This window comes from Vigna angularis, chromosome 4, assembly GCF_016808095.1.
Source record: "Vigna angularis cultivar LongXiaoDou No.4 chromosome 4, ASM1680809v1, whole genome shotgun sequence".
Taxonomy (NCBI): domain Eukaryota; kingdom Viridiplantae; phylum Streptophyta; class Magnoliopsida; order Fabales; family Fabaceae; genus Vigna; species Vigna angularis.
Genome location: NC_068973.1, coordinates 41,007,534 through 41,023,216, shown reverse-complemented (window position 1 = coordinate 41,023,216; position 15,683 = coordinate 41,007,534). Strand labels below are relative to the sequence as shown.

At 32.1% G+C, this 15,683-nt stretch overlaps 1 protein-coding gene across 1 annotated transcript; it reads right to left on the bottom strand.

Moving 5' to 3' along the window:
• Positions 1-160: 160 nt before the first annotated feature.
• LOC108343327 (uncharacterized) lies at positions 161-6,584 on the bottom strand. Its single transcript, XM_017581535.2, has 12 exons — positions 6,303-6,584; positions 5,909-6,128; positions 5,626-5,826; positions 5,467-5,537; positions 4,672-4,834; positions 3,257-3,850; positions 2,722-3,102; positions 2,556-2,631; positions 2,419-2,482; positions 1,179-1,314; positions 623-736; positions 161-541 (listed from the first exon to the last, which is right to left on the bottom strand). The coding sequence occupies exons 1-12, from the start codon at positions 6,410-6,412 to the stop codon at positions 476-478; spliced, it is 2,196 nt and encodes a 731-aa protein (XP_017437024.1). The 5' UTR covers positions 6,413-6,584; the 3' UTR covers positions 161-475.
• Positions 6,585-15,683: the final 9,099 nt, after the last annotated feature.

Sequence of the window (15,683 nt, the reverse complement as noted above, 5' to 3'; positions counted from 1 at the left end):
ATAAAAATTTAAGAGTTACTTCAGGATCTTCTTAAAGTACTGGTTAAACACATTAAGGGCATCAAGTAGCATTTGTCTTTACTTTTTATATGGCATTATAAACATACAACGCAGAACTTTTTAAAAGCTTTTATTATGAAATAAAAACAAAAAGCTTAACAAAGAGTAAAAGAGCTGCTATAATAATAACCTTAATTCCTTGCATACCGTACAAAATCCTTAAGAATGAATATCTAGGAAACAAATATTTTTGCAGACTTTAGTGAACCTAATGCCAATTAAATAATTGACAAATCCATTGGGGCGTAGCATTAGTAACTTGCAATATAACACCCATTGACCATTTCTCTTACAATATCATGTTCAAGGTATTTGGTTGGTAGAAGTGAAGAATAGAGCAACAAAATGGTTTAAGGGTATCATCTGAGAAATAATCCGTTAAAATTGTTCTCTCTAACCTATGACCGAGTGGTTTCTATTCAATCCAATGTGCTTCTAACATTCTAGCCATAAAACTGTACCGGTCAGCAGCTTCATCAATCTGGCAAATATATATCAAACTTGAGACGTGATATAACAAAATTGAGAGAAGGGAAAATCAACCAGGATCCGAAATCGTTACCATTTTCTGTGTTGGACGTCCAGCACCATGTCCAGACTTGCAGTCAATGCGACCAATTATAGGGTTTGTCTGGAGACTCTGTTCCAAACTCGTACAGAGGACATGCTGCATGGTCTGAAAAATATTGAAATCCTGGTAGTGTTAAAAGGGAAAGGAAAGAAAAAAAGTTGCAGGTGCTATCAACGTGAGTTTCTTGCCCATTCAGTAGTCAAATGAGAGTGAAACATATATGCATAAAAAAATTGACAATTAATTGAGTTTGTTTAAACAAATTTCTCCATAAACATAACAAAGAGATTTTTTTCTCATGAACTAAAATCAACTTGCATTAGCAATCTCATCAATTTCTCTAAAAAAGACTTTATAGTTAATGCATAAACTAATTTTAGCAAACGTAGATATCTATTTTATATTTTCTTCTCCTAGAATGTTTTGGAGAGAACATTAACTAGACCAATCTTCAAACCACTTATTTTATACTTTGCAACACAATTTTATAAATAGAAGTTAACTTGTGTCTACAATCTGAATGTGAATTCATAAGAAGCAGACCCACCGCTAATAACTTCAATGTGTGCAGTGGCACAACACGATCATCATGATCAGCTGTCAACAGCATGGTTGATGGGTACTGAATAGACTGATCAGTATGCTGTTCCCATGGTCTCCTGACATTATGTAGTGGAGAGTATCTACAACAGTGGATAATAGAAACAATCATTTTCAATACACAAGTTACATATCCAACATTAGGAAATCACAGGAGTTCATTAAGCAACCTATTCTACCACATTTTTTTTATTCTATCCCCTTTTACATAAAATAATATTTAGTATTTACCTTCTCTTCAAGATCCTTGTATAAAATACAGAAAAAAATTGAAAATACTAAACTTCAACAAACCAGGAAGAAAATATATATATATATATATATATATATATATATATATATATATAATATATATATATGGTGCTTGAAATGTTGGGAGTTAAAAACACACCATACCAACATAGAAAATAGGAATCCCCCAACAGAACTATCAATAACTGGGGCAAAATGCATAGCTTTATGCTCTGTACCTATCAAGACAACTTCAGCTTCAGGACCAAAGAATAACATGCTGTGTGTGTGTGTCTCATACATGCTGTGTGTGTCACACACACATATATATATTTATATATATATATTTATAGAGTTCCGTATTCTTTTCTGTTATATTCATCTATGATAACCAACCTATCTAATGACAAAGGCACGAGGAAACAACGTCATCCTATATGAAAGTATGTCATAGATCTAAATCTAATGTAATGCCACTATCTCTTCAGTAAATCATAACTAGCTTTTCAAAACAGGAGGTGCGTGTGATGTGGTCTATGTGTAGTTTATGACTTCTAAGGAAGAAAAGATCGATCAACTGGATCTGAAGTTATATAATAAAAAATATTTGAAATTACAGAACTAGTGATAGTATGATACTAGTCCAACAAAGGGTTTGTCAATAAGAAAAGTGGTGGGGTCAGGTGGTGTGCACCTAAATTATGATTAATTTATCCATGCCCATCAAATAAGTATTTCTGAAATGCCACATTTCAACAACCTATCATCAGCCCTTTTAAATTGTCTAAATGTAACCCCACTAACGCCACACTTCCACCACCATCTCCATCAGTACACTACGTTATCATGAGATGTATGTGATTTCAAAAAATTTGCCACAAAAAATAAACAAACTAAATTTTGGTGATTTCATGTTTTCATACATAGCTGATATTTTAAGATAGGATAAAACTTACTTGATTAGCCAATGAAACTCTTCTTCCTTTTCTGAACAACCATAATCTGAGGTCCACGCATGACCTGGATAACTGGTCTTCATTAATATGTGAAAGTTAAAAAAAAAAAATACTGGAAATAACAGATTTAAAGAAACCTATGGTAAATTTGTGGAACCGTAGCATGTCCATAACACCAACATGAGCTAGAGCGCAACCAAATAAATCGGGTCTCTGTACAGAGAAGTAAGAATATAACAAACAGAGAGATGTTAAATGAAAAGGTACAGAAGAAAAAATCAGAAGACAGCAAATGAACTGGACCTGATTTATACAAGCACCAACAAGAAGTCCACCATTGCTTCCACCTTCAATACATAACTTTTTGGGTTGAGTATAACCCGTAGATACAAGGTATTCTGCTGCGGAAATAAAGTCATCAAAGCAATTCTGCTTCCTTGCAAGCGAGCCTGCTTTGTGCCATTCCTCCCCATATTCTCCACCACCACGAATATTTGCTATGCAGAAAACAACACCTAAATGTCTTGTGATTACAATGCGACTGACACTGAAATATGGTGTAATGCTGATGTTAAAACCACCATATCCGTATAATAAACATGGATGTGAACCATCCAAAATAATATCCCTTTTCGCAACAATGAACACTGGGATTTTGGTAGCATCTTTACTACTCACGAAATCCTGAAATGTAGCAATTACATCAAAGAATTAGAAGAATCAAGTTGAGCAACAAGAATACATGCAGAATTTTATTTCAAAACTGCCAATTTAAGTAAGGTGAAACTAAAAATTAGATAAAACGAAACAGTATTATTAGAAAATATATTTTTCTTACCTGTTTAACATGAAATTCAGATCGATCAAACCCTGGGACAACAATTTCACGAAATATTCTCATATCAGGAATCTCTGTTCCCAAGTTACACTGGTAGATGATACCAGGAGTTAAAAAACTTGTAAAGCTAATGAAAACCACACTATCTTCACGCCGCCCGGAAACTTCAGAAACTGAGCCAATGTCAATTGGTAATTGGTGCAAAAAGGAACCTGTTTTTAAGTCTCTAACTTGCAGAACATACTTTACATCACTCAAGTAACTCACTATCAGTTGGTTGCCGTTTACAGCACATGCTGACTCAAGTACATCTTTTTCTGACTCTTGGACGACATCAATCCAAGTAGTTGGTTCTTTCAAATCCACTCGGACTAATTTATATTTTGGAGCATCTTTATTAGTTAAAAATGTAAACACAGTATCATCATTCGCAATGGCTTCATACTGTGCATCAAAGTTATCAATAAGTTTGACAAATGGGAGGAGGGTATTTCCATTCCGAAAGCTTTCCAACCCATTAGGAATTTTGGATAAGTCACAGTAGTAAAGTTTGTTGACTGGATCGCACCCTTCTGAAATATGGAGAAGAATATACTGCACAATAAAAAAAAAACGAGAGTCATGTTCGTGATAAATATAAAATCATGTTCATATAATTCACTGTAGTCCAGTCAAGCAATAGATGAAAACAAAATCATACCATACTACACTACATTTTTTTGCTTGCAAAGTTGTGAAATTGATGACTTTTCCTACAACCTTCTCTGATGCTATGTGTCAACATAGATTCTCATTAGGTATATAAAATGTACATATTAATGAGTTGCTTACCTTTTTATGATATTTAAGTAAGATTTGAAAAGCAACAGAATAAAGCTCCAGGTTTGTAAGATGAGATGCTTCAAGAAAGAAAAATGCATATTGAGCAAAAACATTTTATCATAGAAATATTTCTTACTTGCTATCATTGAAAATAAAAACATTATCGTTTTAGTCCCTATAAAAATTGTTTCATTTTAGGTCCTAAAAATTACAAAGTCATGCAGTTTTGGTCCTTCCTTAGTGAAGAACTAAGACCATATCATTTTTTTTATAAAAAGTATGGATTACAAATTAATACAATATTATAGAAACTAAAACTGTCCCAATTTCAAATACTAGAAACATATTTAAGCCAAATGGAAACCGGGCAAAGCAATATTGTAAAGATCCAGGCTTTCTAATCAATGCTAAATCGGGTAAATAGATACCTTCTAAAAAATATGGAAGGCATGGGCATTAAACATGAAGCATCAGTAGCATTAACATTAGAAAAATTTGCTAAGGTATTAATTGCACATTTCTTATATTATGCGCATATAAAAAGAATACAGATAATGTCACATAATTATAAAGCAATGACAAAAATAAAGCACCTGGCCATCATCAGTAACACCTCCTCCAAACGAATATTTGGGGTTTTCAGGATCTCTCCAGCACAAAATATCTTCTGATTGATCTGTACCCAGAAAATGGTAATAGAGCTGATGATGAAGGTTAGCATTTGTTTCAGTCCCAGCATGTTCTACTTCTCTATCTCTACAGTGTAAAAGCAGAGAATTAAATTCATGTTTTATGCAAGATAAACTGAATCGACCCCATTGTCATTCATCACCACATTTGTAGAAAAATCACTCTTGACAAAGAAAAGAAAATTCACGATTGTTTACTCTGCGTTTTTTTATAATTTGCATATTTGTAGTTGAAGAGCAATAGCAAATTAGGATAACCAGCTCCCGCCGTCTATCTTCGTTAATGCCCAACAGATTCTATCAAATTGTAACGAACATGTGGCATTTTGAAACTCAAAAACCTCTGCAACTGATAGCATGGTTGGATTCACATTACATTATCTAGAAACACATTTAAATATAAACTAACGTGATTTCACGTAAACATTCATAAGTTTAGTTCAACAATAAGAAATTTATTCTGCATCCACAATTGAATATGAGTTGAAACAACTTTAAATAAAGTTTAGCATTAGTTAACAAAATTATACTGAGTTTCACTACTAAGTTGCCTTTAAAATTAAAAATAAATCGCATCTTTTTTCAAAATCAATTCTACTCAATCAAATTCATTCAAAATTTGCTATCCCAATCACACACCGAGAAAAACCAAATCCTGTTCTTCCAGTAAAAAAAATGTGATAATACGAGATCACTTACTTTGGTGCTGGATAGCGGCTATAAAAGAAACCTTTGTTGTCATGCGTCCAACTAATTGAGGAGAACTTTACCTGAAACATATAATATTTACCATTACAACCATCAGTAGATCATTTCTATACCTTTTTTTTTTTAATAACGGCACAACATGATACTCACCCACAGTAAAGTATCGGGCTCAACATTTCTGTCCTCAATCCGCAGCAGTTTTATAGTCGTCCAATCGCTACCGCTTGAACTAAGCGCATAAGCCAAGTATTTGCCATCTTCACTTACTGACAGAGTACTCAGCGACACAGTTCCGTCTTCACTGAAGCCATTGGGATCGAGTAACACCTCTGCCTCTCCCTCCAAACTCTCCTGAAATAATTCAACGTATTATTGAATCCGAGAAACTTAAAAACAAACAAACATTGAACGCATAATAAATTAGCTATCAAACCTGCACATAAAGGATATCTTGTGCCTGAAGCCCAGTGTTGTGAAAGTAGAAGTACTTATCAGCTCGTCTAAACGGCGCGTGGTAACGAGGATGGTCAAAAAGCTTCGTTATCGCTTCCCTAAGCTTCTCTCTCGTTTCGCATTTTTGAAGAACCGAATCCGTCAGTTTAACCTGTTCCTGTACGAACTCTTTCACTTCTTCCGCATCAGGGTCTTCGAGCCTTAAACCAAAATAGATAAATTAGAATAGACTAAATGCATATAAAGACATTTGGAGGAAATTTGTCTCTATAATTTCCATACCGATGTTTTATAACTTTTTGGAATTAATTGGAAGTATAGAGAAAAACTAATCCAAATAGAGCAACAATAACAATTGAATTTGATTTGAGTACCATCGGTAAGGATCGGCAATTTTGACGCCATGGTAATCTTCAAGGACGGTGTCGTCTCTGCGAGCAGGAGGATATTGCAGAGAGATATTTAGGGCAGAAAGAGAAGTCATGGTAGGACGAATTAAGAACTGAAATGGCAATTGTCAACTTGGTGTGGAGCTAAATACTCCGAGATTTGGAACCAGTACTAGCTGATTCTTCGGGAATATCTAGGACTCACCCTTGATTCTATCGGTGTTGTTGATCCAAATCAAACAGAAGTCATGGTACAAGTTTTGTAATGCTGTTAATATTTGTTTATCTATGGCTATGTATCAAGGAATTATTTTATATACTTTTTTTTTACTTTATATTTGAAGTAATCATTGTTTTAAATTAAAATAATTATTTTATTACTGTGATCAAAATTTTATTATTTTATAGATTAAAGTAGTTATTTTATTATTTTATTTTTTAAGAACTATTTTTTCAATTTAAATGATTATTTATAATAAAAATATTTTACAATAATAATTTATATAAATCATTAATTTTTATAATTATTCATAGTAAAAATTATTTTATAACTTGATAAATTTTTATTAAAATAAATAACACACATACACAATATTATGTTTCCACTAATTATTCTTTAAAGTATTTAAACAAAACCATTATTCATTGATAACAAACACATATTCATAATACGTATAATATTTAATTAATGAATTTGATAATATTAAAAAATTAAAGAGTTATTTACCATTATTTTTTAGAACTAATTAATTAAAAATAAATAGTATTATTTAAATAGTGAATAGTTGTTTACCATTATTTTCTACAACTAATTAATTAAAAATAAATAGTATTATTTAAATAGTGATTTCACTATCTTAAAGTAACGAATTATAAAAATTACAACTAATACTATCAATACTAATTTTATATACGAATTATATACAACAAAAATCCATATATAAAATTATTATAAATAATATTACATGTAAATTTATCAGTATATAATTACCTAACAGAATAATATTCAAAGCTTATATTAGTGACATACCTTGATATATATATATATATATATATATATAAAAGAAATATTGAAAGACGAAAGCATGTAAACATCAAAGAACACTTAAACTTCAAATAAACATTTTACATTTCTACATAAATATTGTTTACATAAGCATAATTATCAATTATATAAAAATATATGGTAACAAAAAGTTATATAAATAAGCTCTAAAGGTTAATAATCATGATAATCATTTTATAGTTGATATTCTCGTTGAACACCATTGTTTGGCTAATTTTTTTGCTTATTATTTTCGACTGAAAAAACTGTTATGCAGTTACCGGAAGCGGAACATGATAACATCAATAAAACTTTGAAATTGAAAATTCATTTATCTACTTATCATGATTTGCTAATTGCAATTTGATGTTAAATAAAGTTACCTGCATTTGGTTACTAGTTAGATATCTATCATGTGTAATTAATATTAATAATAATAACAATAATATTAAAAAATAAATATTTAAATATAAATTTATTTGTTTTGAATTATAAAATATAGACTAATGGACTAGTATTGTATAATAAAACAATATTATCATATAATTAAAATTTACAATTAAACTTTGAATTATATATTATATTAAAATAAAATGTGTATGCATATATCTCATTGTTAACGTAGGTATATTATGTAATATAATCCTACCAAATAAATACAACATGAAGTTTGTAACACCCTTATAGGATATATTAATAATAATAATAATAATAATCTTGAAGCATGAATCTTATGAAAGTGTTTATTTTTTTTTTTTTTAAAATATACCACACATAAACAAACCATACACAAATCATAAGTTCATACATTACAACAAACCAAATCTTAATTGTTTCTTAAAATAACAAAATCAAACGAACATAAATAAGAAAATATTATAAAAATCCCAACAAGTTTTATTTCCCGTCTTTCTCGAAGAGTTATTCCAATCCAGCTTTATTTGCAATATCATCAACTCCCGTACAAGTACGATCATCGTAGATGGAAACCACAACTACAACATTTCAGGGTGAGTAACCAGAAATATCACATCATAAACCCATTACATATAAACTATAATAATTTCCATGATTTAATATAATTCGACACACATGACATTGCAGACTAGTCTTTCATAAACTAATGTCGTTTACTTGTAATTCGTCGTCATAACCTGTTCTCAATAACAGGCGACCCGAGTCGTATTCCATCGCGACTTCAGACCTATCTCCCCGACTCCTCAAGGACTAACGAGTAAAAACATCGATACTACGCGTAACGATGCACTATACTCAACACGAGCCGAAGTCATTGGGCGAGACATTCACCTCCTCGCGCAGAAGAAGGTGACACTCGAATCTCAGTCTCACGCGAGACTAGCAAAAATGCTCAAAAGACAGACGAAGTTACAAGTAAATAACATAGTGTATGTACCACCTCCAACAGAATAAACGTGCTCAATCACGAATTCATACATATTCTCAATAACATGTATAAATAAACTGATATTAGATCAAGAAAATAACCAACAATTCTCAATAATTGTTTTAAAATACTCCCAAAGAAAATTACGGATTCATATATTATCGCCGAACGTTATTTGGACGAACACTATTTACCAAACGCTATTTGGTCGAACACTATTCACCGAATGCCACTTGGACGGACGCTATAAGATCAAGCATAATCAGGCCGAACGCAACAAACCGAGCACCATAATAGATTGAGCACTATTTGGCCGAACGCTAAAAACGAGCACCAGAGATTAAGTATCATTCGGACGAACGCTAAGACCAAACACCTTACTAGACTCAACACTATCAGGCCGAACGTTAAAACCGAGCACCATAATAGATTGAGCACTATTTGGCCGAACGCTAAAAACGAGCACCACAGATTAAGTACCATTCGGACGAACGCTAAGACCGAACACCTTACTAGACTCAACACTATCAGGCCGAACGTTAAAACCGAGCACTATTCGGACGAACGCTCAAAGATTAAACCTAGTTCGGACACTACCTGAGCCGAGTACCTCCTGAGGATTAACAACATCGAGAACGGACGCTCACAATCACAATTAAACTAAGGCCGAACGTTCAAGATTCAAACCTAAGATTACCAACTTAAGGCCGAACGCTCAAGATTGCTACCCAGGAATTCCAAGTTAAGAACGAACGCTTATACTCACTAATACCGAACACTCAAAATAAACACTATTAATCCGGACACCATCAATTCAGGTTTCAACCGAACGGTATTAAAATACGCCCTGACCGAACGACATATATCAACAGCTAACCGAACGGTGCTAAAATCAAGACTTAACCGATCAGCAGAAACTAACGCTCATTAATCACTAATACCCTAAAGCCGATCGTTCAAGATTCAAAACTTAAGAATAAGCAACTTAAAATCGAACGCTCACTTATACCCAAAAACCGAACGTTCAGGATTCAAACCTAAAAATATCAAATGTAGTTCGAACGCTTAAATCACTAAAACATCAAAACCGAACGCTCACCGAAACAAGCCCAGAACGAACGCTGGCGCTCGTTACTAGAGGATACAAGACCGAACGGTTATTATCACTGATCAAGACCGAACGTTCCAAAACTGGCTGACCTTGGTCGAGCACTATACGGATGAACGTTCCAATTTGGCCGATTCGGCGAACGCTCACAACAAATACCGAACGTTCAGAAATTGGCCGACCACTATTTGGTCGAGCACCGTTTGGACGAGCGCGCGTTTCTGCAGAATTCTGCAGAATCGTACCAGGTTTTTCCAGAAACCCAGAAACCCCTACTTTCATCCCCAAATTCCCAGATTTGCATTAAAGAGCAGAATATAACAGATCTCAAACACAGTTTAATATTCCTACAGTCTATAGAAACAGATCTAGCTCTCCTTACCTTCTACCCATCATACAATATACATGCACCATCAAACATACATATATAGTCTAATTTTTAACTACCCCAACATGCATACAGTTATATAAATCCTAGTTTCCCCCCTTACCTCTAGTTCCAGTGAGTTTCCACAACCCCTTGAGGTTTAAAGCAAAGACCAAATATGGCTTTCTTTCCTTGCGTAGCAACAGTGCTTCCCACAATTCAAAACTACACTCCCAACCTATGATTTAGTATAGTATCTGTATATTCCCCACTCTCTCACATAGATTAGAGTTTATATAAGAAAAATGGTAGGGTTCTCATCTAAGTCACAACTCACGTTTTTAATATGCCCCTACTAAACCTAACCATAGGTTTCTTTTACTTAATAACTCTACAATCTCTCCAAAACCAAGCACAACAAAACAAAACAAATCATAGAAAATCTTGCAGCACCTTTTGTCAACTACTGTCACGTTCACAATCTCAAATCATGCAAAAAAAGAGGAAACACAATGTTAAATACATCCAAAACTAAGTATTAAACTATGTTTCCTTTCTTATCATAAATATAAAAAGCCAAAACGCATAAAAACTTTAGAAAATTATAGTAAAATAAAAGTATATTTTTATTTTACACAGGTCTTACAAAGTTCATGTTATAATGTTTAATAAAAAGGCATGTAGATAATAGATATAAACAACTTAAAAGAAATAGAAATGTTAAAAATGTATTGGACTATGGAATAATTAAGAGGAAAAAAAGAAGTTAAACTTAAAATATTCTAAATAAAAGTAACATGGAAAATTATTTGTTATTTTTCTATCTATTTCTATAAGAGAGGTTTAAAACTAAACTATCCCAATTTAAAATCAAAGAAGAAAAATCTTAATGTTGGTATATTTGAATTTCTAACAGTTCATTATATATTTCAATTTATACTTATCATTTTCCAGTTATGTTTATTTTTTATAAATGTAAGTAAATTGAATTTGATTGTATTTTCATTTACACAAATCTCAGCATTTATTAATTATAATTACTTGTTGGAAATTTAGTGTTATATTGTTGTAATTAACTTTTAGTACAAAACTAATTTAGTATTATGTTGTAATTTTATTAGTTAACTTTTAAAACAACAATAGTTCAAATTTTTTTCTTTACATAATTAATTTCAGTTCGAAATGGTTAATATTTTTTATTTGGATAAGTTAAAAGTAATGAATGTATGTCTTTCCAATGCTTATTGTTAATTAAGTCAGGCTTTGGAACTAACACTAATTAATTACTTTAGTTATCACAATAGGGTCGAGGTCAGGTTGCACTGCCCCACACATTCTTAGTTTTCATAATAGTAATAAACACATAGTGACTCTTTATTTACTTGAATGTATTTGGGAGAGAGTGATTGAATGAATTTTAGAGAATTTCAAGATAATATTTTTATTTTATTTGAGTGAGGTAAGTGAGAATAAACTTGAAAGCAACGTTTGTGAGAATTAGTGTAGGATTTGATTAATCTGACAGATTAAAAAAATTTAATTCCAAATCCACTCTCACCTACATCCAAATCCACTCAAATAAACAACAAAAAAATTTATTTTCAAATCCTCTCAAATCCATTTAATCACTGTCTCTCAAATTCATTCAAGTAAACAAAGCCTAAATGCTTACAAGTGAATAAGATCCAAACAAATGGACATAATGACATACTATTCATACTTCATTGAGAAGAGGGTATAAAAAGAACTAATAAAATTAAGAAAAATTATAATTGGACCAACAGAAGAAAATTTAACACTATTAGTAATAGAAAAACCAACCATGTTTTTCTAGTAATGGTTCCACCATATATTTCAACACAAAAATGCTTCATCTGGGAGAGAAAAAAAATGGAAAGAAAAAGATGAAAAAAAAATCAAGGTCAATAAAAATAATAATTTCATTTGTTGTTAATAATTTTTTATTTATTAGTCATTATTACATAATTTAAACCAATCTTTCAAAGAATACCACAAAATAGTATGAAATACATTAAATAGAAGAAAAGAAAGAAAAATAGTAAAAAAATTATTCATGAATATTTGTGATAATATTTTTAACGATTAGTAGTAATTGGGTATTCTCTATTATTTTTTTGGACAGTTTTGTGTAAACCAGGCTTTAGTTTGATCTTTAATAATAAAAACAACATTTTCATAATCTCAATACAATGAAATCAATTGAAATTAATCCATTAAAAAATACGAAAGTTAATATCAGTTGTCTTCTACTTCTAATTTTAGCTCTCTAAATATCATGTTACACTCGTTTAATCAGTTTAAAATACATCCTTACCTAACAATTTCTTTTTACTAATTTCTTCCTTCTATATTTGTATACCATAATAACTTTCATTCCAAAAACAGTGTATCCAAACTCATTTCTCTCACTAAGATATCAAACTATGAGACAGAAACATAGAGATCATCCAATAGTAAGTTATGAACATATAAAAATAAAAATCACACCACGGATTTATGAATATAACAAATTATAATCAGAGAACTGATTTATGTTCTATTCTATGCTCAATTTTAAGTTTTATGCATTTTACTATGAACTAAACCAAACACTTACTTAATTTCAAAAGATTTTCATACTCATGTATAGTGTGTAAACAGTTCAACACTTTAAAAATTAAGTTAAACTTAAAAATTCATTTTCTAATACGATATCAAAGACATATTTAAAATCTATTCTAACAATTTTTAAGTAGACATTTCTGCGTGAAACAAATGTATTGAAAGTCCTGTCTTGACTAACAAATTCTTTCTTCTAAATTAAGAAAGCATAGTAATATTTTTAGCTTTTATGAAATTTGACTTATTTAATTAACATTTTAGCTTTTATGAAATTTGACTTATTTAATTAACATTTGGAAGGCTGTCATATTATATTTTATGTTGAAAATACAAACCCTAAAACCTCATAGGATAAAAAGCTGTGCCTAATAATAACATCAGGGTGGAAGAGGCAAGTCCCTTTACAGGTTACAAACACACGTAACTATTTTTATACTTTTTCATGGTCCACTTCGCTTGGAAGAAGGGCCTATTCAAACAGTACTCATTTACCTCTTCACAGGATTCCTTTTTCTTACCCTTTGAACTTGAAACATAACTGTTTTGTATGAACAAACGGAACGGAACAGAATGGATGGTTAGAGTAAAATATGTTGAGGAAGGATTCAGAGTTCAAAAGAGACATGTGGAGTAGTGGAGTAATAATGAGATGGTCCCATAATTAAGGCTAATTCCCAGCACTCTGCAAGGAGTACACTTGTACCAATTTAAATTGAAGGATTTAGTCGTACAAAAAGTTGGCTCCAAAACACATACTATGTTCATAGGCTATGTCTACTATATGAACATTGCATAACTAGCTCCTACCATAGCTGCTAGCTGTTGGGATGCAACAGCAGCGACTCAAACCTATCCCGCATCTTTGAGGGGCCAGCCACTATTTCAGACAGACTCACTCTGCTGTCGTGAATTTTTACACTACCCAATCACATTTCCTATCACATTCATCATTACCTTCCATTTCACATTTTAATACTTTATTTTAATATAAAACATAGACATAGGTTTAATGCAGTCTCCTCAGTACAAAACAAGTTCAAATAGTGTTACCTTCTCTTAACTAAGCATAAAACAGAAGTCAAATTCTAAAAAGGTGGAAAAGGAGATAAACAATCATGCTTATAGGCACCTAGGATAAAAATTTTAATCACAATGACTACACACCATTTCATAATATATATATATATATATATATATATATATACACATATATTGTCTAAAGATATTTATCACTTTCAGTCAAACTGTACCAGGCAGAGTATCCATTTTCAAGCTTCCTATTGATAGAAAGGTGTAGCGCTGACTGATCTATTATTAGACTTTTAAAAAGTTGAAAAACCTAATATCATTTTAAGGCAAGGCAAGAGGAGAGAACAAAACAGAAGGTACCGAGTGTTGCAAGTAACCTAGTATTATTTGGCTACTCAGCTTTCTTCCAAGACGTAGTGCTGTGGTTTTGAATTTATCTACCCGCAAAAATGTGCTTACTTTTCCTTTCAATTAGTGGGTATATATATATATATATATATAAAAGGTGGTAATGTCAGAGTTTTCAATCATAAGAGGGCTCGTGTAACTTTGTAAAAAAGTATAGTAGTGTATTCAGTAATAGAGGGGGCAATAGGGAAGGGTCAGTCATAAAAATTAATGCCAGCGGTTAAAGTACCATCTAATATCTATAGTCTGTGCTGCCTGCGGCTGGATATGCAAATCAAAATCATCCGGACCAAAGCGATACCAATTTTTTCACTTACAAATAGACAATGGGAACACAGACAGTGAAGATCATGCATGCAGCCATCCTCAGTGCAGTTCGCATAAAATAAACAAATAACCAGAGCCAAATAATTAAATCATGGATTCAAAAGTGAACTAAAAGTAAAATATGAACAAAACATTTCTGCATGCACTCCTACAAAAGTATTGATAGTTATGGAAACTACAGATCCTAGCAATGAAGCTTCTGCCATCAAAAATAGAAATTCTCACTAATCCTAGAGGATTGCAGATTTACAAACTGTGTAACCTCTAATTACAGAAACCCTAGATCCAGTAATTTCAAACAACTGCAAAAACATGATAAAAAAAACAAAGATAAAAACATAAGCTAAGGCATCAATGCCATGGGAAACTCGTAGGGTATACTGAGACCCACAGAAAAGCAGCTAGATTTGTTGGGTTTCGACTTTCCCACACTTGCAGAAAGTAGAACAAGGTTCTATATCCTTCATTTCTGACCCCGAGTGTCCTGCAAGATTAAAACTTCAGAGACAAAAACACAGCGTAATGTTAATATAACCACCACCAGACCAAAAAAAGAAAGTTAAAATTAAACTGATATTCTTCATGTAAATAGCTGGAGACAATATCCTACAGGAGCCTTTATCAGACATGTAAAAATCCAGCATGTGTGTAGATGTCACATAAAACCAAACATGAGACTAGAAATAAACGAGGAAGAAGGATGGTGGGGTTCTGTTTACCTACCATGTTATGCTAATTAACAGGAAAAAGAACTCTAGAGGGATTTGAGAATTGAAAAGGATATATCACGAAAGGCTTTACAAAGAGCAGCCAACACAGCTCTGTTGGCAGTATGTCCACCTCCTCGTAGGAGTGAAAGGTGTAAGAGAAAGAAACATACATCAAGTGGAGGTGGACAGAATGCCAAGAAACTCTGCAAGCACCCCTTTGTTAAACCCGTGTGAAGAAGTGAAGAGAGACAGAAAGAGAGAGAGAGATGCAACATGAGATGAAGCACAGCACAAGCAAAGAGAATGAAGAGAAAGTCTGTGGTGTGGCCTATTTAAGATGTGATG

What these genes read in the sequence shown, in the direction of transcription:
- LOC108343327 (XM_017581535.2), bottom strand. Translation starts at nt 6,412, where the DNA reads ATGACTTCTCTTTCTGCCCTAAATATCTCTCTGCAATATCCTCCTGCT. An exon ending in ATTGCCGATCCTTACCGATG is followed by an intron (nt 6,129 to 6,302) that starts GTACTCAAATCA and finishes TTTTGGTTTAAG; the next exon opens with GCTCGAAGACCCTGATGCGG. An exon ending in ACACATTGAAGTTATTAGCG is followed by an intron (nt 737 to 1,178) that starts GTGGGTCTGCTT and finishes AATATTTTTCAG; the next exon opens with ACCATGCAGCATGTCCTCTG.